Genomic DNA, 25,869 nt, shown 5'->3' with positions numbered 1-25,869 from the left:
TTAGAAATGTTCTAGATTACATAACCTTGAAAGTATGAGTTCTCTATAAGCTAAGAAAGGTTGTATTTTTGGTTAGGAACATCTTTTTAGCAGAATAGTATTAGTATATGTCACTTATTTGTATTACACTGAAATAATCACAGAATGAGATATAACCGTAAGTTATTTAAGTTATTATCCATTTTCCCTTTCTCTATGCCTTATTTCAATTCTAGTTGACTATGTTCTGTAATTATGTGAATAGCATAGTTCATTGTTGAATGGCATACTTCCTACTGTCAAAAGGATACAATAGACAGGAGCAGAAATTCATGACTACTACTGTGTAGAAAACCTGCAATTTTAAAACTATGACACATTAAAATGAAACAAATGATATACAGTTTTTGCATGTGTGTGTGTGATGTGTATGCATGTGTGTGAGTGCACATGTATGTGCATGTAGAAGGCCAGAGGCTGACATTTTAGTTTCCTTCTCAATCACTTGCCTTATCATTTATTGAGACAGGATTTCTCCCTTGTGCCCAGGGCTCACTGACTCAGCTCATCTACCTCGTTAGCTTCTTGGGGAGCCCCCTCCCGTGTCTGCGTCCATGCTAGGATGACAGGCGGCCATGCTAACCCAGCATTGTGGGTGCTATGGGTCTGAACTCTGGTCCTCACACTTTCGCAGCAAGGGCTTTATCGAATGAGGCATCTGTCCAGCCTCAATGAACATTTTGTTTTTCAAGGTAGGGTCTCACTTTAGCTCAGGCTGATGTGGAATGCACTATGTAGTCTCAGGGTGGCCTCAAACTCACAGCGGTCCTCCTACCTCTGCCTCCCAAGTCCTGGGATTAAAGGTGTGTACCACCATGCCCAGCCTCTATGAACATTTTTAAACACACAATTGTAATTATTTTCTGGTTATGTTTGTATGATAATATTGAATTTGAAAAAGATGAACAAACTTAGTGTGGTGGTTTGATTCAGGTGCCACCTGTAAACTCAGGTGATCTGAATGCTAGGTTCCCAGATGATGGAGATTTGGGAATTCACAATTCCTGAAGGCAGTGTATTGCTGGGGGCAGGCTTGTGGGCGTTATAGCCAGTTTCCCCTTGCCAATGTTTGGCATACTCTTCTCTTGCTGTTGTCCACTTGATGTTGGCAAGGGGATGATGTCTACCCTTGCTTATGCCATCATTTTCCCCTGCCATCATGGAGCTTCCCCTCAAGTCTGTAAGCGAAACTAACCTTTTTTCCCCCACAAGCTTGGTTGGGTGATTTATACCCACAATGTGAACCTGACTGAGACATTTAGCATGTCTTTCAAACTATTTATTCACTTTTTACTTTTCCCTGGGAGAAGTGTGTGTGTACGTCCGTGTGTGTGTGGTTTGAAATGTACACAGTCTGAAGCTACTATGTGGAGAATTGTTCCAATAGGCAGATGTGTAAATTGTAAAGAGGGAATTTGGTTCTTGTCACTACCTATGAAAACTGGAAGATGTCTCCTTTAAGAAATATATTTGATATAATAAAACATCATGCACCATTTTTAAAGTAATGAAAACTTACATTAATGTTGCTGAAGAAAAGAATGAATATTTATCTTCTTACTTCAGGAAGGGAAACAAAATCATTGTCATAAACAGGAAATTGAAGAACATAAGGCTAATACATGGAGAACAAATACTACAGGGCTGGGCCAGGAAGGTGAGCAAAGCTAATACATGGAGAACAAATACTACAGGGCTGGGCCAGGAAGGTGAGCAAAGCACTGAAACTCTTGGATTTTGAGTGGTTGGATGCTGTTGAACTTTCTACCTTCTGAACTACATGTTAAGTGATTTGACACTATGAAAATGTTTCATCTTGGCAAGTTCTTACTGCTGAAGACACCATCCATTTCAACTGCAGGACACAGACAAATTAAGCCTGCCCTAAGCAGAAATTGTCCTAGTACTGGCTAGCTTTCAAAGTGCCAGAGGTGGCAGGAAAGCTATGTGTCAAAAAGTCATCAACAATCTTACCTGGGTTTGGACCCTGTGAGTTACATAGCCAGTCTTCTAAGCAAGATGTGTCTGTGTGTCTGACAGTGCAATAGTGGTATGACAGTGATGGGAGTACCCAGCCAATTTGCGATTGGATTCGGGGCATGCTCCGCAGGAGGGAACTCATACACAGTGCTATGAACCTAGTCAAAAGGCTATGGCTCAGAACATAGGCCCTAAGAGAAAACCTAGTACTGGTGCTATGTAATGAACAGCATGTCAAACTGCTTTCTAAATATTCATGTTTGTTCACATAGGTTAGTGCTGCTCTCAGCCTTGATCATACACATGTGCTCTTGAAATGGGCAAATGCTAATACAGACATGCATAGCTGCCAAGAATAAGAGATTATGATGTGGTCAACTCTAAAAAACACATTGACACCATCCCCTCCAAGCGCCAGGCAACCTTATGAAAAAAAGGAGCACAAAGAATGTCACAGAGGAGCATGGAGAGTTTGTCTATGCCATGCTTTCTTCTGGATGCCACACTGTTACATTCATGGTTTCCTGCACAAGACTGAGTCTGGTACACTCCTTCACCGTCAGGGGAAGAAGCATGAGATCCGCCCCCTGCCTGCGTAGCTATTGGCAACTACCCGTTACTGAGGGATGGAGTCATGTTCCTCACTGGTGTAGCCATTGGCAATTTTCCCATTCTCCAGTATGTAGCCTACCACTCTGATCATGCAAGCAACCCTGAATTAACTAATTAGGCTTTAAAAAGGCATGAAAGGGAGGTGTGGCAGCACACACATTTAATCCCAGCACTTGGGAGGCAGAGGTAGGAGGATCATTGTGAGTTTGAGGCCACCCTGAGACTACAGAGTGAGTTCCAGGTCAGCCTTGGCTAGAGCAATATCCTATATTGAAAAAAAAAATTAGGACGGAGAATAATTGGAAAAGAAAATTAGGAAGGAGAATAATTGGAAAAAAGAATTTAGTAGGAGGAGAAAGGGAATAAATGAGGGTAACTTAGGGAAATAATATCAAAATATGTTATAAAAATGTGTGAGTATTTACATAAGTAAAAATGAGGAAATAGGGCTAGAGAGATGGATTACAGGTTAAGGGGCTTGCCTGCAAAGCCTAAGGACCCATGTTTGGCTCTTCATGTCCCATGTGAGGCAGACACACAAAGGTGACGCACGTGCAAGGCCCCACGTGCCCACTAGGTGGTGCACGCATCTGGAGTGTGATTGCAGGGCTGGGGCCCTAGTGCACCAATAAATAAACATGAAGAAATGCATTCATCTTTTTTCAGACTTTATGGAAGACTGAACCCAAGCCCTTGTGTGTGCTAGGCTAATGAACAATCAGTGAGTCTGGCTCCCCAGGCCAAAAAAAGAAAAGTGCTCATTTCCTTGTATTGAAACTTGGTATATGTTATAAATTGCATCCAAAAATTGTACTGTGTAAGTTCCAGGCCACAACACAGGAGTCTATTTTTACTCCCACAAAAAGCAAAGAGTAGGACATGAATCAGTTTAAAATAACTTTTAAAACACTATATACAAGGAAAAACAAAGTCCCTGAGGCACTTTTACTTACATCCCTCCTTCCATGAATTTGATGTTATTCTGGAGTCCGTGTGCACTTTAAATTCTTAGGTGTGTGGCGTGAGAGGATTGCAAAGGGATAAGAGTAGGAAACAGAACGATTTGGGAACCCAAGAAGATTTGAAAAACCATTTCTATCTCCTCAAAGAGATCTGACAATGGATAATAATTTCCTCCCTTTCATGGATTATAAGATAATAAAAAGTATAATGTTAAAGAGATAGGAAATAAAATATAAAATTTAATAGCTAATTCATTGTCATGATAGTTCAGTCCTTGGCCTTTCTGAAGACAGTCTGCCAAAAGTAACAAATTACAGGATGGTTTTGTCATGTGAACTGCTCGTTTGAGACCCTGAACAAATGGCCAGGCTTGAAGGCCTTCCTCTTAGACTGGCATCCAGAGGTCAGACGTCAAAGCTTTATCTACTCCAGAGTCTTCCTGAAAGAATAAACACACTCAGTATCCACAGGAAGAACATTTTCAAAGTGTAGTGCTTTAGACACTGGAAATATAACTGTTGTTTCATGGAATATTTTGGAGATAAATATACTATATTTGAGTTGTGAATTTGAAAGTTACCACAGACATGTAAATTACACCTGACTTCCTTTTTACTTTTATATAAAGGCTCTAGTTTTCCTCTATTCTTTTCTACAGACTTGGTGTGAATGTCTCTGGAAAGAGTACCTTGTGTGAGGAGAAGTGAGAGAGCCCAGAGAACTGAGGTTCACTCAGGAAGCCATGCACATCTTTCTAGATGGATAACCGAATACTCCAGACTAGAGCTGCTCTTCCACACAGGATTCACTTAGGCCTCTCAGTCTTCCCACACAAATGACTTGTTCTGAGAATGTCTCAGCATCATAGAATGGGATTAAGCTACTGTGCAACTCAAATTGCATTCTGTTACCTTCCAGACATGGTTCCTCTAACCCACCAAAAGTAGACGTTGGAAAGAGTGCCCGAAAATTATTCCTATACTGTTTCAGCTCATTACAGCTAGAGGCCTTCTGCCAGCTGAATTCTTAGTTAATATTTTTCTGTAGAGCTATTCATATAAACTCCTGGAAAGTTAGCAAGAGCCAGTGTGTGAGTATTTGCAGAAAACTTATAAAGCTACCTCCTGAGCCAGGCGTGGCGAGTCATGTTCAAATCCTAGCACTCAAGGGGGCTGAAGCAAGAGTTCTACTATGAGTTCAAGGCCAGCCTTGGCTACACAGTGAGCTCCAGAACAGACTGGGTCCTCTGCAAAAGCTATCTCCTTAATCATACCTATAAAAATCTGTCTTTCTCCAGGAGTCTTCCACTCCCATAGAACTTTGCCAACACTAAGTGACATGAGTAGTCACGTGAAAATTCAAGATCTGAACTTGGGAATGTTGTCTGATGCAGGAAGTGAAGGAGTCTCCAATGTAATAAGGCTGAAAATTAACATTGACTAGTCATGAGCCCAAGCAAAATGACAAAATAACACATTTTCCTGTCGGTCATTTGAGGGCCATGAATATTATCTTTCTCCCCAGATGTCCCATGGCTTTCTTGTGTCCTGTGGCATTGTGAAACCCCTTCTTCAGCCACCCGTGGACATCCGTGCCTTCACACTGCTGTCATCACCTGGGGTTCCGAGTACACTTTCAGCCCTCCTCCTGTTCATGACCATCAGTTTTCACCAAGCAGTAATAAGGACAGCAGTTAGTTAGCAGTTAGTACGTGTCATTTACGAAAGCATTTAGCTCAATGAGAAGAAGGGTTGCGTGCCCAATAGCAAACGCGGCAGTAAAGCGTGGAGCGTTAGTGGAGCACTGCCGGAAGCTGCCCTTTGTGATGAGAGAAGACAGGTTCTGAATTCATGGACTATAACCTTTGGATTATGTGTGGTTTTTTTCTTGAATACAATGCCAGACTGTCACAGATCATCACAGCAAGAAGTAGTGAAGAAAAGTAGAGGTGGTTTAGAGAGTTTCCAGTGTCCTTGGTAAAGTGCTTGATGTGAGAGCATAAAGACCTGAGTTCAGATCCCTGGTACCCATGAAAAAGCTGGGCATGGTGGCTCGTGCATGTAATTTACATAATGGCAGGGTACAGGGAGGAGGATCTCTGAAGCTTGCCGGCTAGCTAGTCCAGCTGAATCAGTGAGCTCCAGGTTCAGTAAGAGACCCTAACTCAAAGTGACTGAGTGATTAGGGAAGACATCAAATGTCAACCTCTGGCTTTCATGTGCAAGTACACACATATGTATGGGTATTTATACACCCCAGTGTGCCCACACGTATGAATACATACCCATATCTTTCTCAACACACACATGCCAAAAATAATTTTAGAGACTATTACCATTGCTCAGAGTTCAAGGAACGGGTACATAAGAGTTGAAATGCAAGACACTTGAAATGATAAAACAAAAGGCATAGGTGAGAAAAGAAGGGAATCAAATATGCATATCATGAAAATACAGAAAGGAGGAAGAGGCCCAATTGAACACTTAAGGGAAACACAAGAAGAGTTTTGAAATAAAAGCAGTGGTTTTGACATGAGTATCATCAGGTTTACCAACATGCTCAGTCACTCACAGACATACTGCTCGACCCTTGAGCTTCCCTGCCAGAGATGCACGCACACTGCCTAGCGACCGTGCTGGTGAGCAGCATGTTCCAGGAGCCTCCACGTACACCTCAGGCATGAAGACATCCAGTGGAGAGGCACACCCGCAGTCACGCATTCAAACAGCGGCAGGCACACGCTGAAGGGAGCGGCGTTCCCATGACTTCATGGAAAAGTACATGTTAGGTCTTGAACCTTTCCACTTGTGTTTAGGGAGATATAATGGAAAGCAAAGAAGGATTTGGGAGAATGAAATATTGCAAATGTAAATGACTTTTTAAAATCCTGTAAGCTTTGTCATATGAACATTTCCCATATTAATAGATGACGAGTTTATTGTGAATATATTAAGTTTTATTTTTAACTAAGATATCTTTCTTCTTTATGCAAGGTCACTTTGAAATGATTTTGAGAAAAAGGGGGATGAAAATATTTTATTTTTGTCAGATATCAAATTTAAGTTTTTAAATTTTTATTGTATATATCATCTTTTTTAAAATCACAAACAACTGAAAATAATTATTTCTGTATTCATAGGAAGGATTTCACTACAAAGCAGAAGAAAAACATCAACAGCCTACTATATAAATGACATGAAAATTATTCCCATAATAATATTGCCTTTAATTTGAATATATATAAGCTATCAAATGTCATAAAATGAAAATATAAATGGTTATGTGTACTGAGTTATTTGTATACTTACTATTTATACATTTTTTTCTGAGATTAGATTAATATGAAAAATAGGATGTCATCACTAGTCAAGCAATTACTACTGTGGATAATACTGTAAAATAACCTTTATTTCCAACTTCAGCTTTTATAACATGGATCTTGAGTTTCCTGTTTGTCTCTAACTTTGCTGATCTTCAGGAAGACTCTTCAAGTTTGTTTTAGAGGCACATCTTTTGAAGAACCCAACTACAGGCCTTTTCATCTATCTGCCAGTAGGTGGAGCAGACAACATAATTTATTACCCAAGAACAAGGGCAAAGGAATGAAAGTCAGTTTCTTTGGAATGAAACAAATCTGCAAATGAGATTTTCTTCAAAGGAAAGATCCTTGTATGTGTTAGATTTGGTTTGACTGGTTACTGAATCAAAATAAATAACTTTATTAAATAATCAATTTTTGCAGAAAGATAAATGAAATTCACAAACGGAGGTAATACCTGCATTTCACTTTCTTCAAATCAACTAAAATTAGCATCTTTTCAGAAAGCCTTTACGGGGACAAAGTTTTTTTGATTTGTTCATTTAATAAGGGTGCTATACACAGTCATGTTTTGCAGGTGACAGAGTGCATACAAACTGGTATTCCTGGAAAATATGATTGACTAATCCTATTATGTCTGTAGCAACAAATTAACCTTATTACTACTAGTAAATGGTGATTGATTATTTATGCAAATAAGTTACTATGTTCAGCTTTCTGACTGAAATAAATATATACAAAAGGTGCTTTAATATGACTTGAACTTTTTAATTAATAAAACCCTGAGGGGTCTATTAATTCACTCATTGCAATATTAGTTATTTACTCATGCAGCTCCTATTAGCACGGACATATTTGCGTGAATAAAGATGAGACAGTTAATGCCAATAAAAACGACTGATAGTTTTTGGAACTCTTTTAAGGTACACATCGGATTTGTGCTAAAATCTGCTTAAAACTGATGTTATTATGTTATAATGGAATTTCAAACGGGAAAGTGTGGGGGTGGGGAGGGAGGGAATTACCATGGGATATATTTTATAATCATGGAAAATGTTAATAAAAATTAAAAAAAAAAGAAAGAAAGAAAAAAAAACCTCCCCCTCTCAAAAAAAAAACAAAAAAAACTGATGTTAAAATTGTTTTATCAGTATATAAACAAAGAAATATGTCAGTATAATCATTCTAAAACTATGAGTGCATTAAATAACCTATAACTTTATTGATTATCTATACCTGAATTAACAAATGCAATTTTGCATTGCAAAATTCTTAACTTCTTTTAAAGCATTATTTGCCTGACTGTTTTACATGTACTAATCTAGGTTAAGCTATATTAGAATATAAAAATTTAATGAAAACTCAGTATTCTAAAAACATATTAATGATATCATCCCTAAATTATTGAAAATCCCAATAAAATCTTTTTATCTCTGTTAAAAATGCTACAGATACTCCTTTTAAGCAGGTTAACATTTTCTTATGATGTGTTTCTTACAAAACTAGCACTTGAGTTTTGTTAAAATTTAAAATATTCGCAGAAATCAGTAATAAAAACATGTCTTTTGAAATTGAAACTCTCAAACTAAGCAATGAAGTTGCTAGAAACAACTAAAGAGTATTTTAAAATCCAGAATCAAATTCCTACCAAATAGCCAAATGAGGAGAAAACGCACAGCAATGCTCACCCTGAAGTGTAAGGCTCTCGGTCCTTAGCTATTTAAAGTTGTTTTAGTAAAGTAGAACAAAATACTGTATTCCACCAGCAAAATCATAAATATAAATACTTCCTAATCTGCCTGTAATTGGAAATTTTTTTATTAAAAAAATTGTCTGGCATTAGTCTGTAATTAGGGTATCTTGTGGCCAAGAACCATGTTTCCTACACCTAGCATTCAGCACGGGAGATGCTGACAAGCACATCATGTGGGGGAGTAATCAGCTGATTAAGATTAGCCTTTCTTCTATTCAATCTTAGTGGTACTTTTGTTTAGATGAATTCAAACTAAATTACTTTTAGACTGAAATGAAAAAAAATGATGACTTAAGTTAAGCATAGCAAATCTGGCAGGAACATAAACAAATCTGTAAGTTTTCCAGAACCTCTGACCAGGACAATTACTTCTCAGAAGACAAAGAACAGATCAATCAGCAAGATGATACAAGTTTTCCATTTTATCACCATCAAGGAGTTTGTCGTGGGAATGAAAGTATCTCCATTGGTTCACTGATTGTCTTTTCATCTCTCAGGTCAGATATTCAGACCACCACCACAAAGAATACGGGCTTGTCAAACTGAGGAGGTCTCTTGTACTGTTATAATAATCTGCTCTAAGGGGAGGGAATGTCCCAAGACCTGTGACGCCAGTGTAAACTGAGGGTGGAGAAGGTGCTGACATGGAGACTCCAGTACAAAGCCTCCTAAGTAATTTTTCCATGAATAACTGAAGGAAATAAGGGGGGGGGGTATGAGAAAACAAGTGATTCCAGTTGATCAGACTAAGAGAAGGAAGTGAAGTCAAGAACATTGGTTTAATCTACGACAAGTTAAATTCTATAGTGTGATAGTATTATTGACTCATGATCTCTAAGAGTCCAGCACTGTTTACAATGTATCACATTTATCTTCGTAGCATGCATGCCAGGTAGACCACATTGCTTAGCATGTGTGGAGTAAAGAGAAAGCTACAGTAATCTAATGTGTCACTCTAAGTGGGAGATCTGGGATGCTAACTCAGCTGTCTGGTAACAGCGTCCACGCTCTTTGGCTTATAACAAGTCCTCACTGCACTGGGTGCTGGAGGTTCTAGAGATGAGGGACCACTAAAGCTCACTCGTTTACATGGCTAGCAACTAGCATGGTACAACTGGGCAGCACACTGGAATAGAGTATCCCCATCTGCATTGGTTAACACAGGCACATCCAAAACACACAGTGCTAACAGAATTAATACTGGAAAACTCACCAAGGACTGTGAAACAAATCTCTTGGTCAGATTGTGAAATTATTTGTCAAACCAGGTTCTTCATTATACAATTAAAATGAAGGCCTGGAGAGAGGGCTTAGTGGTGAAGGTACTTGCCTGCAAATCTTAACGATCTGGACTCCATTCCCAATACCCACTTAAAGCCAGATGCAGTAGCAAAGCATCTGGCATTCATTTGCAGAGGCTAAAGGCCCTGGCATACCTATTCTCTCTCTCACTCTCTCTTTCTCCTCTCTTCTAAGTCTGCTTGCGAATAAGTAAAAATATTTAAAAGAATGACCTCTCCGATTTCCACGATGAAGAAATTTGCATATGTCACTGCCTAGAGTGATGACCCTGCACTTGAAGGCTTATGGAAAAAGTGGAAATATAGGATCACTAGCTTCTGGGTTAGAACTCAGGTAATGAAATGCATCTCAACCTTCAGATTCATGCATACTTTACTCACACTGCTCTTTGCAGACTAGTCCATGAGGGATGCATTCTTTGCCAGAAGCCATGACAGAAGGCATGCAAGTATAAGGGAATACATTTCTAAGTATTCCAAATTCCATGTGCATATGAAGCTGTAGTTGCTAACATGATTTTGTCCAAAAAACTTTCCTAGGCTGGGGAAATGACTTAGAAGTTCAAGGCACTTGCTTACAAAACTTTACCTGAAAACATCAGGATGGAGGAGGGGAAGACACACGGGCTTCATCTCAACATAGCTCAATGAAAAGAGAAAAACAAGAGCACCAGCCCAGCTAACAATTGCTAGTTCCTCGTCGACTGATGGCGCAGCAGCGAGCCACTGGAATGAATTCTGAAGGTGAGGTGATGCCCTTCATGTTGCGTTATTGCGGCTCCTCACGCGCTGACTTGGGCCTTTCTAGCTGGTGTCTAGGCAGCTGTGCTATGAAGTGGCTGTCACAAACAAATCGGGGTGCCTGCATGCACTACACACAAGTACAAAATTGAACTGGAAGGAGTGTCTTTGTGATATCTTTTCACCAAGTCATGTCCTATTCAGCCTGCTAGTTTATCTCTGTCAGGCTAGGGCCCAAGTGGCCAACGAGCTGTCAGGGACAGGTAGACCCACCTGCTTCGTGCTGAGGAGGTAATGTGTCTTCCGGGCTCGGTAATCTCTTTGCATCGCTTCTTTTTCCAGGGCAGCCTTCTTCTCTTCCCTTTCTTTTATCTTTGTGAACTCCTCCAGGGCCTCCCTGCATCAAAACCGTCTGCAGTTACTTATGATGGTATCTACTGATATTCTAATTCTAACACTGATGATAATCAAGTGTTTTGAGGGGCAGCAGCCCTGCACATCCATCAAAATCAGCAGGCAATCTATCTCAGCTGCGTGTACTGTGTGAATCTTTGCATCTCTGGGCAGCATTTAAGGGAGTTTGCAGTAACTGAGTTTTCAAGATCAAATGCTTAGATATTATATAACTAATTCAATGGCAGAGGAAATAAAATGCCAAATTCTAATGTAAAATAAATGACTTTCTGTATTATTAGTTTCCTGAGTTGAAGATTGTCTATTTTAAACATACTTAAATATCCCAATAAAACACTTGTGCTACTGATTTTCTTTAAATTTTGGTTTTGTATTTGCAAATGCTTGAGCATTTATTTTGTATGCTAGTGGGTTGTTTTAAAAGTACATTTTTTAAACAAATACTTAATTTATTCTAAGTTCACTTCAATTAACAGTTCAAATAATAGCAATAAGATTGCATAAATTTCTATATGTAATAGATTAAAACTTTTCCAGTTATAGATAATGACCATAAAGAATTGGATAAATAAGTTAAAATCAGTCTAATATATGTAAAATATTAGTACAACAACAAAAAGTTTCATCATTTATAAATGTGTCTAAGCAAAAAGTAAACTTTTAAATATACCATGTGAAAAAATCTGCTAAAGAAGATATATTATCACATGAGAAAAATAAACATTTTTTTTCAGATGACAAATTTGCCACTCATGTCAAAGTAAAGTTGTAAATTACTATTTTTAAACAATAGGCATATAACTCAGAGACTAGTTTTATAAGTACAATTTCAGTAAATTATCTTAGCATTTTCTTCAAATATATCAGGGAAAGAGGGAGATTGTCCAAAATTACATTTTTAAAAAAGATTCCCCTTCCTGCTGTAATGGCTGAACATGATTTTGTGTCCAGTAGGTTACTAATGAAGCACACAGCGCTTAAAAATCCCCATCCTGCACTATTGCAGCAGAGCCTGTGCTTTCAACGTAAGATTAAATTGCAAAATAAATGAGTTACTTCAAGAGGCATGGCCCCCTTTTGCCACCCTTCCCTTGAAAGTTACTTATTAACAGGAAAAAGGAGGCAGAAAAATAGTGTGCTTTACTTTACACATAGCATTTGGGGGCTCCTGCACCCACCGAGCTGGCTGGCTTCACATTCCGACTGCGTTGGCAAGCTGGTCCAACGACCTTGCTGACCTACATCTCAGGGCTATTATTAATTGCTAAGTAACCTGGTAAAGCCAAACAAATTTGTTTCCATTGAAAGGATCTCTATCTGTGTCTACGAATTTGTTCTGAACCAAACAAACCTCATTAACTGTGTCCATTTTTGACAAAGAACCAGAAGGTAGAGGGATTGGTGACCTTTCTTTGTCCTTAAGGTACACATTTCAAGGTAATTACATATGAGCAAATGAGAATTTTTACCAGGAAAAATAATGATCATATGATACACAAAAAGTACCTTATGTATTTTAATCTTTACTTTTACTACTGGGTAAGAAGATAAATTTTTATGTGAAAAATAAATGTTTCTTCTATAATTTCTCCTACAAATCTTTAAGATAATTTAGAACGAGCAGTGAACTCACTAACTGTCTTATGTTACAAACATGGAAACACATATAGATTAAATGCCGCACTGCAAATGGCATCTCAGCAAGTGTTAGGAATGGCATTGAAATCTCTAGCTTTGCAGCTTCTCTGACTCCTCATGGTCTGCCCAAACACAAGCACACAGATGACATTTCTACTGAACTAGCCACGCACATTTTCTTTTTCTTTATAATCCTGTTTCCTACTACGTAACAATCTTACCTAAGTCTCAACACTTTCTGTATCATTTTCAAGGTCTTTTCAAGGTATTTTGTAGTATTGCTTTAAAATAAAACTACTGCAATTTGTGTAAACATTTACTATTTTAGGACATCTGCCTAATGATATTTATGATAAAATATTTACCTGTTCTAATAGTGACAGCCACTGATAGGCGATGGAGTGGAGTGGTGCGGGCAGGCACTCTCCGGCGACACTGGTCATAAGCTATGGTGTGGTACTTACTAGCTGCTTAACCTCTGAGCTTCCTTATCCCCATCAATAAAGTGCAAATATATCGTCATGACCATCTTCTTCATCAAGCTCATGTGAGGATCTCATAACCTGACGTATGTATCAGGTATTCATAGGAGTTGCTGGTAGGTGGTAAATCACTACAGCAGTGTTAGCTGCTTCCTGAAGGCTTACAAGGCTACCTGCTGTATCTCCCACAAATCTTCTGTTCCTAAATGCCTGATGTTCTTTCTCTCACATGATGACTGTACACTATGTGGATGAGGTAACACCACACAGCACAGCATCTGGCTTTCTCAGAGGCATGAGCATGAGATAAACTTTGACAAATAGGGCAGGAGAGAAAAAAAAAATATGCAAATAAATTTCTGTTTGTAAGACCCACAGGTTGAGATATCATGCCCAGAGGCATTCCCTTCCCCCCCCAAAAAAAAAAATAACTGAGTAATGCTTCCACATGCATAAACTACAACTTCATGGGGAATACCTTCAACCCCACTGAGGAGCGACCCCAGGGGAAAGTGGGCAGGGAAGAGGGAAAAGAGAGTACTAACACATGATGTGCCTACATGAACCATCTTGTTCAGCATCATCATCACCAACATTTTAAAGATTAAAATAGAATCTGTTTGCTCGATCCTCCTCGCACTATTCTGAGGAGAGGTTTCCTTGCAAGTGTGGAGGAGGGCTGAGTGGTGAAAGCCCACACGTCACGCTCTCCTGTGGTGAGTGCTCCCATATCATAGCCTTTCTTAAAGGAGCAAAGCTCCCCTTCCTGCAGAGCTGAGGGCTCAAAACTGCATTTCACTGAGGGAAACCAGTTGTCCCTCCCAAGATTTTGTTCCCCTCTTCCTGCAGACCCAGACCACGCCCCATGGCTGCAGTCCTTGTCTTACTTTGGGGAGCTCTAATATGCCACATGAAAGCTCGAGCTTTCTCAGTTTGGCTGGGACCACTGAGCACATCCACTTCTGTCCTCTCTCCCTTTCCTTAGAGCTGCTACTTTCTAACATGCACCCCAATACAGCTCGCCATCAAATCACTGTGGCCACCTCTGGCCTGCCACACCCTTCTCCTTACCCTCAGTGCACTGACCTTGAATTCCCCAAATTAAAAAACCTTTAATCATAGGTTAATGTTTCACTTTCAAGAAATTCCTGGCAAAGACACACACAGCATGTCATTAACACTCTCCAAATCCTATTGGGAAAAAATGTCTTATAGGAAAAAAATATTGTCAATACCATTTTACAGAATAAGAAATAAGATTCACAGAAATTATTACATCTCCACCAAACACCCAGGAGAAAGTTAAATTTGAATACAAATCTGATTCCAAAGTTCATGTCTTTTCCATAATACTAAAGTCATGATACATTTTGCCCAATCCAGTATTTTATTTAGATACTAATAAGACATTTTTCTAAGAAATTAATTTTCTATAACATATCTATATTATTTTTCAAAAGCATATGAAAGGAAAAACCTTTATTTTTAATTAACTGGTCAGCTATCTGAACATAGAATGGGACTTTTCATTAATAGCCACACTCTCTTCCAGAAAATGTATTTCTTATTGCAATTTTTAATTAAGTTAACTTTATGTGTGTGTACACATGGATGTGTGCACACACATGTATTACAACGCATGTCTGGAGGTCCAAGGACAATCTCGAGGTGTCTGTACTTTTTTAGACAGTGTTTCTTGCTGTTGCAAAGAAACTGCCAAAATGCAAACTGACTAGCTGGCCATCCATTGTCTAGGCTCCTTGAGGTCAAATTGACATGCACCATTTTGCATCCTGTTTTATGTGGATACAGAGGAATTGAATACAAGCTGGCATGATTTGAAAGCAAGTGCCTTTAACCTCTCAGCCATCTTGCAAGGCCCTCAAATTGCTATGTTTTTTAGTATGTAAACAATGCCAATGCACTTTATACTAACATAGAAAAAAGAGACTAAAACTGAAGTGATGCTTATTAGCTATTTGACACAATGCAGCTAAGAAACAGTGAAAACCCATGCGGACTGAAAGCCAGGCTGCCCTTACCACCATCATGACTCTGGCCCCTGCATACCTCAGAAGCTCCACGTACAACGTATTTTCTGCCATGAGCTTACTGTTTAGTAAGCTGTATTCTCTTTTCATGTTCTTTATCGGCAACACTATAATTTTGTTTCTCCTTCAGAATTTAACAAATTGTATACTCATATATTTAAGGATATAATTATTTAATATATGTCTCCCCACTAGATGGCAAACTCCATAAAAAGTAAAGTTTATGTTGTTCATGTCATTTTGAATGAAGAAGTAAATCGATTTTATAAAGACAGATCTGGATAGTAGAACTGTTATGGTTGCTACAAACGGTGATAAAGAATTCATTGTCTCCCTGTAAGTACTCAGGAATAGGTCTGTGAATGACACAGGAGCTACAGAGCCATGGCTGTAGCGAGACATGCAGAACCGTGGGCAGTTCTGAGCCCAATATAAGCCAGCATTACTTCCTTGCATGGAGCAACGCGGGCTTTTCACAAGCTAGTTTCTTACTCCTCTCATAATGATTCCTTCAAGTGCTTCTTGAATTTTCACAACATTTGAGCCAAAATACAAAACTATATCCATAAACTATTGTTTGAGAATAAAACATTCTGCTCAACATTATCTCCACAAATAAATTATATGTTTACGGCAAAGCATACATAAACTCATAATTACATAGTCATATAATACATAATATGATATGTAAATCGCTTGACAATGTAGTTTAATATTTATTCAGTAGACTCATTAAATACTTTGCTCATAATAAAAATTATTTGGTTAGAGAGATAGTTCAGTGGATAAAAGTCCTTGTTGCACAGGCATGATGTCCTGAGTTCGGACCCCCAAACCAATATGGTAGCGAGCATCTGTAAGTCCGGTTGCCTTTGGTGAAGTGGGAGATGCAGACAAAAGGATCCCTCAAAGCCCCTGAGACAGCAAACAACAAAGATCCTGTCTCAAACAAGGTGAAAGGTGAGGACCAAAGCCAAGGTTGTTCTTTGACCCCACGCACGCACAGTGGGATGCACACGCCCACACTTACACACGCATGCTCACACGCAGGCAGGATTGCAGGCATGTGCACACACTCACTGTGGTTGTTTAAATATAAAGTGACCGCCATAAACTCATGTGCTTGAACATTTAATCCCAAGTTGGTAGTGCTGTTCTGGAAGGTTGTGGAAACTTTGTGGGGTGCTGCCTTGCTAAAGGAAGTATGCCACAGGGAATGGGAGAGGGGGGTCAGTGCCGGCTGCTCCCCTCTGCTCCTGTGCGGCAGTGGGCCACCGACTCCCTGCGCCTGCCCCACCAGCATGGACTCTGCCTTCTGGATCAAGAGGTCAAATCACACACGTTTCTTCTCATGAACTGCTTCTGTTTGGGTATTTCATCCCAGCAATGAGAACGCAACTGAGAAATTAACTCAGAAGGGAGCTATATAAACAAAATTTTGTTAGAATTTTTGTCTTTATAAGTATAGCAACAAAAGCCAAAAATCACTGACCCATTCCTCTAAGAAGGCTTCAATAATAATGTCTATTTCCACACTCACAATCCTTTTCTTCTTTTTATAGCACATGACAGCTGCATGCAGGCACACCGCACTTCCTGGACCAGGTCTATTCGATGGCAGGGTGTCAGTGCCGAGTAAAGGTTGTGTCTGCTTCAGAGGGAAGAGTGTGTGGGAAAGAGTTTGAGGGAGGCTAGGCATTAGGCGTGATAATTCTGTGCAATTGAAAGAGCAGCTACAACAGACTGCTTCCCAGTATTTGTGCCCCTCCTCCTACTCATATGATAAAAGAGACGCTTCTGGTATGACTGAATGTGGATGTGGTATTTCCATGTGGTAACACATGAGAGTGACCCTCAGAGAATGACACACGTGCCACTGTAAGAGAGATGCTGTTGCTTTTCTACCATGTGACAGTTCAATGAGAATACAGTCATCGGCCAACAAGAACATATCCTTGCCAGATACTGTACCTGCTGGCACTGTGACTGTGAACATCAAAGTGTACAAAACTGTGGTAAATACATTCCTGTGTTCAAGTCACACCATCTTTATTTTTATAGACACACGATCTAAGATAAGTTCTCAAGATTGAAGCTTATTCACTAGTGTGCCCATCCCAAAGCTCTTGGTTAATACCTGGTGTCCCTGAGGTCAGCTCATGTGGAAGCTATGGCCTCCTTTTGAACTCCCCACTCACCAGTATGTTCTGTCACGTCCAATGCTGTAATTAGCAAGGGAAGTGCTGTGCTGAGAAAGGCTCTCCTGCAGAGGGCCACAGAGCCGGGACTCTGCCTCTGTCCCTGACAACAGAGGTGGTCAGAGGACAGCATCACCTAGACAAAGCTTGAAATGCTGCCTAGGTACCACCAAGACCAGCTATTCAGAAATGCTGGGAGGGGACCCAAGGCCATCTTGCCAATTGAAGCTTAAGAAGCTTGCATCAGTCTGGGGAATGGCTCAGTGGGTAAAGTTCCTGCTGAGCAGGTATAAATACCTAGTTCAGATCCCCATAACGAATGTAAAGGTGGATGCAATATTAAGAGTCACAGCCCTTTTTGAGAGGCATAGACAGAAAAATTCTGGAAGCTCACAGACTGGCCAGCCTGGTATTTTTAACAGTGAACAAGAGACTCTACTTCAAACAAAGATGTAAGATAAGAAGTAACCCTCAGGGTTGTCCCTTGACCTCCACACTCATGTCTTTGCACACACATGCCTGTATGCACACACATGAACATATATATACTTAGGTACATAAACATCACAGCACACACACAAAGATAACAACAAAAAAAAGCAGCTTGCCTCTATAGCAACGAAGACTACTATATCTGTTCCAAGATTCAGAAGATTCAGTTCAACTCCCCAGCATGATGTTATAAGGAAGTACAAACTCACATAGACATCACCACGTGAGATGAAGAAGTATGAAATCCCAAAGATAAGATACACCTCATAGAAATTCCATGGTTATGAAAATTTTGAATGAGAAATAAAAATTATAATGAGATTATGTTAAAAATCACAAATGCTAAAAATTTCATAGAGAAATACTAACAATATTCCAAAGAGTTGACAAATAAAAACAGAATGCCATTATCTGCACCATCAGTTCTAAGGAAATTGATTTCAACGGTTCTACGGTCCTTAACCATGCTTTCACGACAAGTTGCACTATGTACTTACCTCTGTGGCATGTCACCTCCAAAATAAAGCAGCTAATAACACTTGGTTTGTGATGGGTTTGTCATGATATAAAGGAATTTAAGTTAAATTATTTGACTTTATTTTGCACTTTAACTTTAAAAACTTTCTGCTCCTAAAATCTTCATTTTAATTTAACCTAATAACTAAACAAAAAGAAGCTGACAAAATAGAGCCAGGCAAGGTGGCATATTCCTGTAATCCCAGGATTTGTGATGTGAAGTCAGGAGGATCAGGAGTACAAGGTCATCCTCTGCAACATGAGTTCAGAGCTAGCCTGAACTACATAAGAACCTATCTCAAAAATGAATGGAGAAAGAGAGAAAGAAAGAAAAGAAGAAAGAGAAAGCTAAAACAATAACCACAATAAAATCAATCATATACTGGTATTATATACTCATTGCCATCAAAAAATATTTTGGGTCTGTAGGGATGGCTTAGTAGTTAAGGTGTTGGCCTGCAAAGCCAAAGGACCCAGGTTCAATTCTCCAGGACCCACGTAAGCCAGATGCAGAAGGTCGCAAATGCATCTGGAGTTTGTTTGCAGTGGATGAAGGCCCTGGTGTGCCTATTCTCTCTCTCTCTCTCTCTCTCTCTCTCTCTCTCTCTCTCTCTCTCTCTCTGATAAATAAATAAAATATTTTGGGGGCTGGAGAGATGGCTTAGCAGTTATGGTGCTTGTTAGACAAGCCAAAGGACCTAGGTTTGATCCCCAGTACCCACATAAAGCCAGATCCACAAGGTGGCTCATGCTTCTGGAGTTGGTTTTGCAGTGGCTAGAGGCCCTAGCATGCCCATTATCCCTCTCAAATAAATAACTAAATAATAAAATACTAAAAGAAAAAAAAAGTTGAGAGCTGGATAGATGGCATAGCAGTTAAGGCATTTGCCTGCAAAGCCTAAGGACTCAAGTTCAATTCCCCAGGACCTATGTAAGCCAGATGCAGTAGGTGGTGCATGCATCTGAAGTTCATTTTCAGTGGCTAGAGGTCCTGACACCCCCATTCTCCCTTTTTATCTGCCTCTTTCAAAATCTTGCAAGATTGTATTTGAGGAAATTAATAATTAAAAAATATTTAGAAAGGTCTTCCTACTTAAAAAGTAACTCTTGAAAGGCCTTTGTTTGAAGGTGGAAGAGTTTCTCTTCTAAGTGTCTAAATTCAGGGTAAAGTGATAGCTTAGAGGTTAAGGCACTTGCCTGCAAAACCTAAGGACCCATGTTGAGCTCTCCAGCACCCACAAAAGCCAGATGCACAAGGTGGTTCATGTGTCTAGAGTTCATGTGCAGTAGCTAGAGGCCCTGTTGTGCCCATTCTCTCCTTCTCTATCTACCTCTCTGTTTCTCTCTCTCTCAAATAAATACATGAGATATGAAAATGTCTATGCTCCTTTAACAGTTTATATCACAAGGAGAAATAATTTATTTGTTCCTTCTCAGACAATCACAAGTATGTTTAAGATATTTTAAAAAATAGGGCTGGGGAGATGGTTTAGTGATTAAGGCACTTACTGGTGAAGCCTAAGGACCCAGGTTCAATTTTCCAGAACCCATGTAAGCCAGATGTACAGGGGCAAATGCATCTAGAATTCCTTTGAGGTTTCTAGAAGCCTGGTATGCCCATTTTCTCTCTCTGTCTGTCTCTCTTAAATAAATAAATACTTTTTAAAAGAAAGAAGTGCATGTAAAATCCAGCCTCTTTTCAAGGAGCTCACAAATAAAATAGCTGACCAGCAAAATTAGTCTATGAGGAAGATGAGCTCAATGCCTAAGTTCAGGAAACTTGCTTCTGGCAGGAGGGATCAGAAAAGCATGGCGAAGATGACTACTTTGGATATGAAGATTAAGTGGAGAGGAATGGTGCCAAAGTATGACCAGATGATACAAGAAAAATGTGTGCCCTTTCATAGGCTTTGACCATCAGCAGCACAGGCAAAAATGCTCTTTATAGAAGTTTCCCACTCATGGTGAGTTAGTACTGGTCACCAGTTGGAATCCACAACTAGATATTTGGAGGATTAAAGAAGAAGCAATTATGTCCAATGTTACAAAATTATAGTACCTAGGCTTTTCTCTGATGGCAGAGACTTATTGCTCTCTTATTAAATTTACCCAATTTGGATAATTTCAAAAATCAATAAGACTTGACTCAAAGACCCTTTATGCAAAACAACTTTTCCTGCTGCTGGCTTTTTACGATCAACTTAAAGTAAGTAGAGGGCTATGTAAAGTACATGATGCCAAGTCCGTGCAAGTATGATAAGCCGAAGGCAGCATGAGCACAGGGATTGATGTACTTGGAAAGTACGCATGTGCCAGACGCCAGGTACTCCGTCGATGTTGATTTGCCCTCACAACTTCCCAGAGGGTAGGCATTTCCCAGAGGGCAGACATTGTGAGCAAGGCCTCTATTCTCTGAGAAGTTAAATTCCCTGCAGATGATGAGTGAGACACGGCATGGGGGATCCTGTGTGAAGGTGGAGCAAGGCCATTGCTATGGGAAGAGGAGGGTCAAACTATAGAGTTACGCATTGGGCAGAATTCAGTCACGGTGGCTTAAGTTCTCACTTCATACAAAAAGACTAGCTTGTTCTTATGTATGCTATGTTTACTCAGAAACCATACATTGCCTCTCATTTAAAACGTGTTAATACAATTCAGAATAACATTTTCCTGATGATTAATGTTTCTGAGAATTGTAACTACTTAAGAATCTACTAAGTACTTGCTGGGGGTCTGTTGTAGTTTTCATATAAGAATGTACTCTAATGTAAGCCTACATACATGAATTTGCATGCTTAGCACTAGGACCTCTAAATCATCTTTTGCTATAGACACCTTATAAGGAAGTGCTGGAGTTTGCTTCGTGTTGCTGACACAAAGCAAAGCCAACTAAACCAGCTTATGGGATGAAAGGCTTTATTTTGGCTTGAGGGGAAACTCTGTGATGGCAGGGAAGGCATCGTGTGAGCAGAGGCTGGACGTCACCTCTGCCACAGCAGGAGGAAATGGCAGCTGGAGGGTGAGCCACACACCAGCAAGGGAAAGATGGCTCTCACATCCATAAGTCTACTCCCAACAGCACACCTTCTCCAGGAGACTACAATTCCCAAATTACCACTATCTGGGGACCCAGAACTCAGAACACATAAATTTATGGGGGACACCCGAATCAAACCATCACAAAAGGACACACAGTAGATCATGGCGATCAGAGACAGCAGCAGAAGAGAGGAGGGTGGCAACAGAGATCAAGAGAGGATGCTCCAGGCTGGTAATCAATGGAATAAAAGAGCCTTTAGAAAGAATCTCATGTTTATGTTTCTGGCTTATGTGCTCAAATAAAGAATGGCCTAATTCATCATATGAAGAGAAGACATTTGGGGAATGTGTGCGTGTTTACACACACAAGCGCACGTGCTTCCTTGAGATGTCTGAAAGGTATCCAAGTAGAAATATTGCTAGACATTTGAAGAGCTGGTTATAAAAACCAGGAGCCATGTGAGTGACAACAGACCTTAGAGAGGTGGGAGGGATGGCTCTGAGCAGGCTGCATGAAAAGGTAAAGTGGTCAGAGACCAACAGTAATAAAGCCAAGAAAAGTGCACAAAGAGAGTGGAGATAAACAGTAAGAGGAAGGACTGGAAGGAGGCACAGCATGTAACAGCACTTTCTGCACAAGCATGAAGACCTGAGCTCTTTCCCCAGCACCCATGTGAAAACAGCACAAAAGCTTGGTGTGACTCTGCATCACTATAACCCTGGGGCTGGGGTGGGGTTAAGGAGCACTGATGGGCCTTGCTAGCTGGCCAGTCTAGCCAAAACCCAAGAGCTCGGGGTTGTGTGAGAGACCCTATGTCAGGGAAAGAAGGCAGAAGAGTGACAGGAAGACAGCTGATATCTTCCTCTGGCCTCTACCCTTGTGCCCACAGGTGTATAAGCATCTGTACACACATGTGCATACACTACACATGCACATACGGCAAAGCAAAAAGGAAATCAGGAAACTGTGGCATGAGAAGATTCAAGTACAGAGATGACAGACTCCAGTGGTTAATGTGACATCATACTTCAGAGGTCAAATGAGATAAAGGTAAAATACTCCACCAGAGAGGATGACTTCCTTTCACCAAACCACATGTTCCTAGTATAATACCACAATAACTTAAACATATCTTCAATGAATGCTGGCAAAGTTCATTTATCATTAATACTTGATAAATCTGCTCTTTGAGAGTAAATAGACTCTTAGATAGCAAAGAATATATGTTGGAGTTTAACTTAGATACATGACATGTGTTAGTATCTAAATTATACAAAAAGGAGTCTAGAGAATAAAGTTACATGTACGGTTAACATTACAGACTGACTTGATTTTTGGAAAACAACAGCCTAGCCTTATCAGAAGAGTCTCTCTCTCTCTGTCTCTATCTATCTATCTATCTATCTATCTATCTATCTATCTATCTATCTATCATCTATCTATCTATGAATGAAAACCTCTGTGGTTTAGTTGGCTAAGACTCTTGTATTTTAAAGATGAGGTTTATTGAAATGCCATCTTTAGACATACTTATTCTTATTTATGCAATATCAATAGCACTCTACTTGTGTCCTTGAAATAGGCAATAGGGACATCATACATTTTAAAAAAAAAATGTCCTAGCTACTGGAGTTCATAAATTTTGCTCAGCTTTGGATGAGTTCAAAGTCTTGCATGTAAGAAAAGCCTTACAGAGGGGATTTATCTGATTATGGCAGTAATAATTACCCAGCTGTTTATTGCAGATAGAGAAATAATTCATGTAGGCAATAGGCCGTGGTGGCAATGACACTCCACATTTAGTAAATATGCAAACTGTTCACTTCTAATTAACCAAGCTAGAGGATGCCCTTATTAAATGTATAAACTAAAAGTGCCTTCCTGACAAGTGATGAATTGTTACAGTGCACAAACTCTTGCCACAGAATTACCGGAGTGAACTTGGGGCTTAACTTCATTAAGAGATCTTGTGGGATAGTTAAATGAGGATGGACAGCATAACAAGGCTTACCTGACAGCCAATGATATGTTAGAGCTGAATGGAACTGCACCTTTTCTTCTGCCCTACTTAACTGTTCAGACTCACAGCAGATCAATTTGGGAAACCACAGAGTTCCTTCCAGTTGGAATAAGGAGACTCAGTGAGGTGACGTGACAACCCGCTCAGGGGCTCCCTGACGTCTGTCTACTCCATAGAGCTACCAAACCACCATTCCTTACGGTTCACATGCTTTTCAAATACCCAAAGCTAAAATTCTACCGTTACCTTTAAAACACTTTGCTTAGCAAAAATAGTCTTATAGATTCGCTTTAAATTATCTTTCAAAAATAAATGGAAGTTTCATATAAAATATTTTTATTTTTTTACAAGCAGAGAGGAAGAGAGTATGAGAATGAGAATGGGCTTGACAGAACCTAGTGCTTCTGCAAATAACTCCAGACACATGTACCACTTTGTGCATCTGGCTTTATATGTGTATTGAGGAATCAAACCCAAGCTTAAGCATTGCAAGTAAGTGCCTTTTAAAAAATATTTTTATTTACTTATTTATTTGAGAGGGAAAGAGGGAGAGTGAGAGAGAGAGAGAGATAGAAAGAAAGAGTGGGCACACTAGGGCATCCAGCCACTGCAAACAAACTCCAGATGTATGTGCCACCTTGTGCATCTGGGTTACATGGGGCCTAGGGAATCAAGCCTGGCTCCTTTGATTTGTAGGCAAGTGCCTTAACCACTAAGCTATCTTTCCAGGCTGCAAGTAAGTCCTTTTAACTGCCAGACCATGTCCCCATCCCTGAAAGATTTTTATTAAGGAAAAAAAAGTATGATACTGAAATTAATCTTGATTCTTAATTTCACCCAGTTTTCCAAATAATTATGAAATGACCTTTTTTCTATATATTTGTGGTTAGTTTAATGTTCATGAAATGCCTATACTAATATGTGCATTTTGAATATTCAGAATCATATGGCAACTATTCCTTAGAAGGAAGTTCTTGATTTAATTGAATAAAATTAATTGGGAGGGGCAGGGTTCTGACAACATAACCCAGACTGGCCTTTTACTCATGCCCTCCTGTCTCTGACCCCTGAGTGCAGGGATTTTGGTATCTGAAAAAAGTAAAATATTGACATTTGAATTATCAAACAAGTAATATCTGTCTTATCAGTTTGTTGTGAAAAGCAAGGAGGTAATGACTACAAAATGTGTAGCAGCTTGGAGTATGTTATGTTGCAGAACTTATTAACAATTTCTAACACACTCATGTGATAGAAGATTAATTTCTGATATTTTGTTATTAGAATTCACATCATTTATTTTATCTCTATGATTAATTATGATAATTTTTTATTTAACTTGTACTGTTATATTCTGGATAGTTTGAGGATATTAGACTGTCAATATAGACACTTTGTTAGTAACCTGGTGCTTAGGTCATTTTTTAAAGGCAATCCAGGTAGCAGACAGCCCAAAATAGACCTCAAAGAAAACTGTACTCAGTAAAGATGTCAAAACCTAAACAATTCTGTGAGACTTGTTTCGAGACGCATAAAAGAGAGTAAGCAAGTTGGCTTAGAACACAAATCTAGTCAGTGTGTCAGAGAGGGTCCCACCAGCGTCTGCTGAGCCTCTGTCCTTACTCTCTGTCTTTACCACACACAACAAATGTGTGAAGTGCATTTTGGATAATAAAAGAATTTACTGTGAATGTTTTTTTTAGTTACCCACTTACTATAAAATTTTAGAATAACTTGTAAAAGCAATATATTCTTTCAAAAAAAATCACACTTTGTTCTTAGTCAAAGTGACTCAGAATTCTAAGTTTATAACACATTAATTTCATTAACAAGCATGTGCTTTGAATGAATGAATACATTATTTTCTCTTCAAAATTGTGTACATTCATACATTGAAGAAACGCTTTTCAATAAATACAAGATATCAAAACTGTAACTGGAAGTACAAAAATGGCCAGCAGTATGATAAAAATAAAAACACCTATCATAATGAGAAAACACTATTCATGTTTTACTTAAGGAAGGAGGAGTAAAAAGCTGGGCATGGTGGCTCACACCTTTAATCCCAGCAGATCCTTAGAAGGCAGAAGTAGAAGGAATGTCATGAGTTTGAGGACACATGGAGACTACACAGTTAATTCCAGGTCAGCCTGGATCAGAGTGAGCCCGTACTTCAAAAAAGAAAAAAAAAAAAAAAGGAAGGAGGAGTGTAAGAATAATGTTTTAAAGGATTTAAATGTATCTATAGTATCAAAACTTAGAATCAAGACTATGAAGGTAAAATTGAAATTATATAGAAAAGGCATTCTATTC

General features: G+C 39.3%; 1 protein-coding gene across 1 annotated transcript in view; it reads right to left on the bottom strand.

Moving 5' to 3' along the window:
* Spata17 (spermatogenesis associated 17) overlaps positions 1–25,869 on the bottom strand; it is a 201,843-nt gene that overhangs the window by 106,749 nt on the left and 69,225 nt on the right. Inside the window, exon 6 of the mRNA XM_045135438.1 lies at positions 10,982–11,105. Within this exon, the coding sequence (XP_044991373.1) occupies positions 10,982–11,105 (124 nt within the window). The remainder of the gene's footprint in view (positions 1–10,981; positions 11,106–25,869) is intronic.

The sequence above is a fragment of the Jaculus jaculus genome, chromosome 1 (assembly GCF_020740685.1).
Source record: "Jaculus jaculus isolate mJacJac1 chromosome 1, mJacJac1.mat.Y.cur, whole genome shotgun sequence".
In the NCBI taxonomy this organism is placed as follows: domain Eukaryota; kingdom Metazoa; phylum Chordata; class Mammalia; order Rodentia; family Dipodidae; genus Jaculus; species Jaculus jaculus.
The sequence above is the reverse complement of the archived record's forward strand: the minus strand, read 5'-3'. Positions and strand labels throughout refer to the sequence as shown.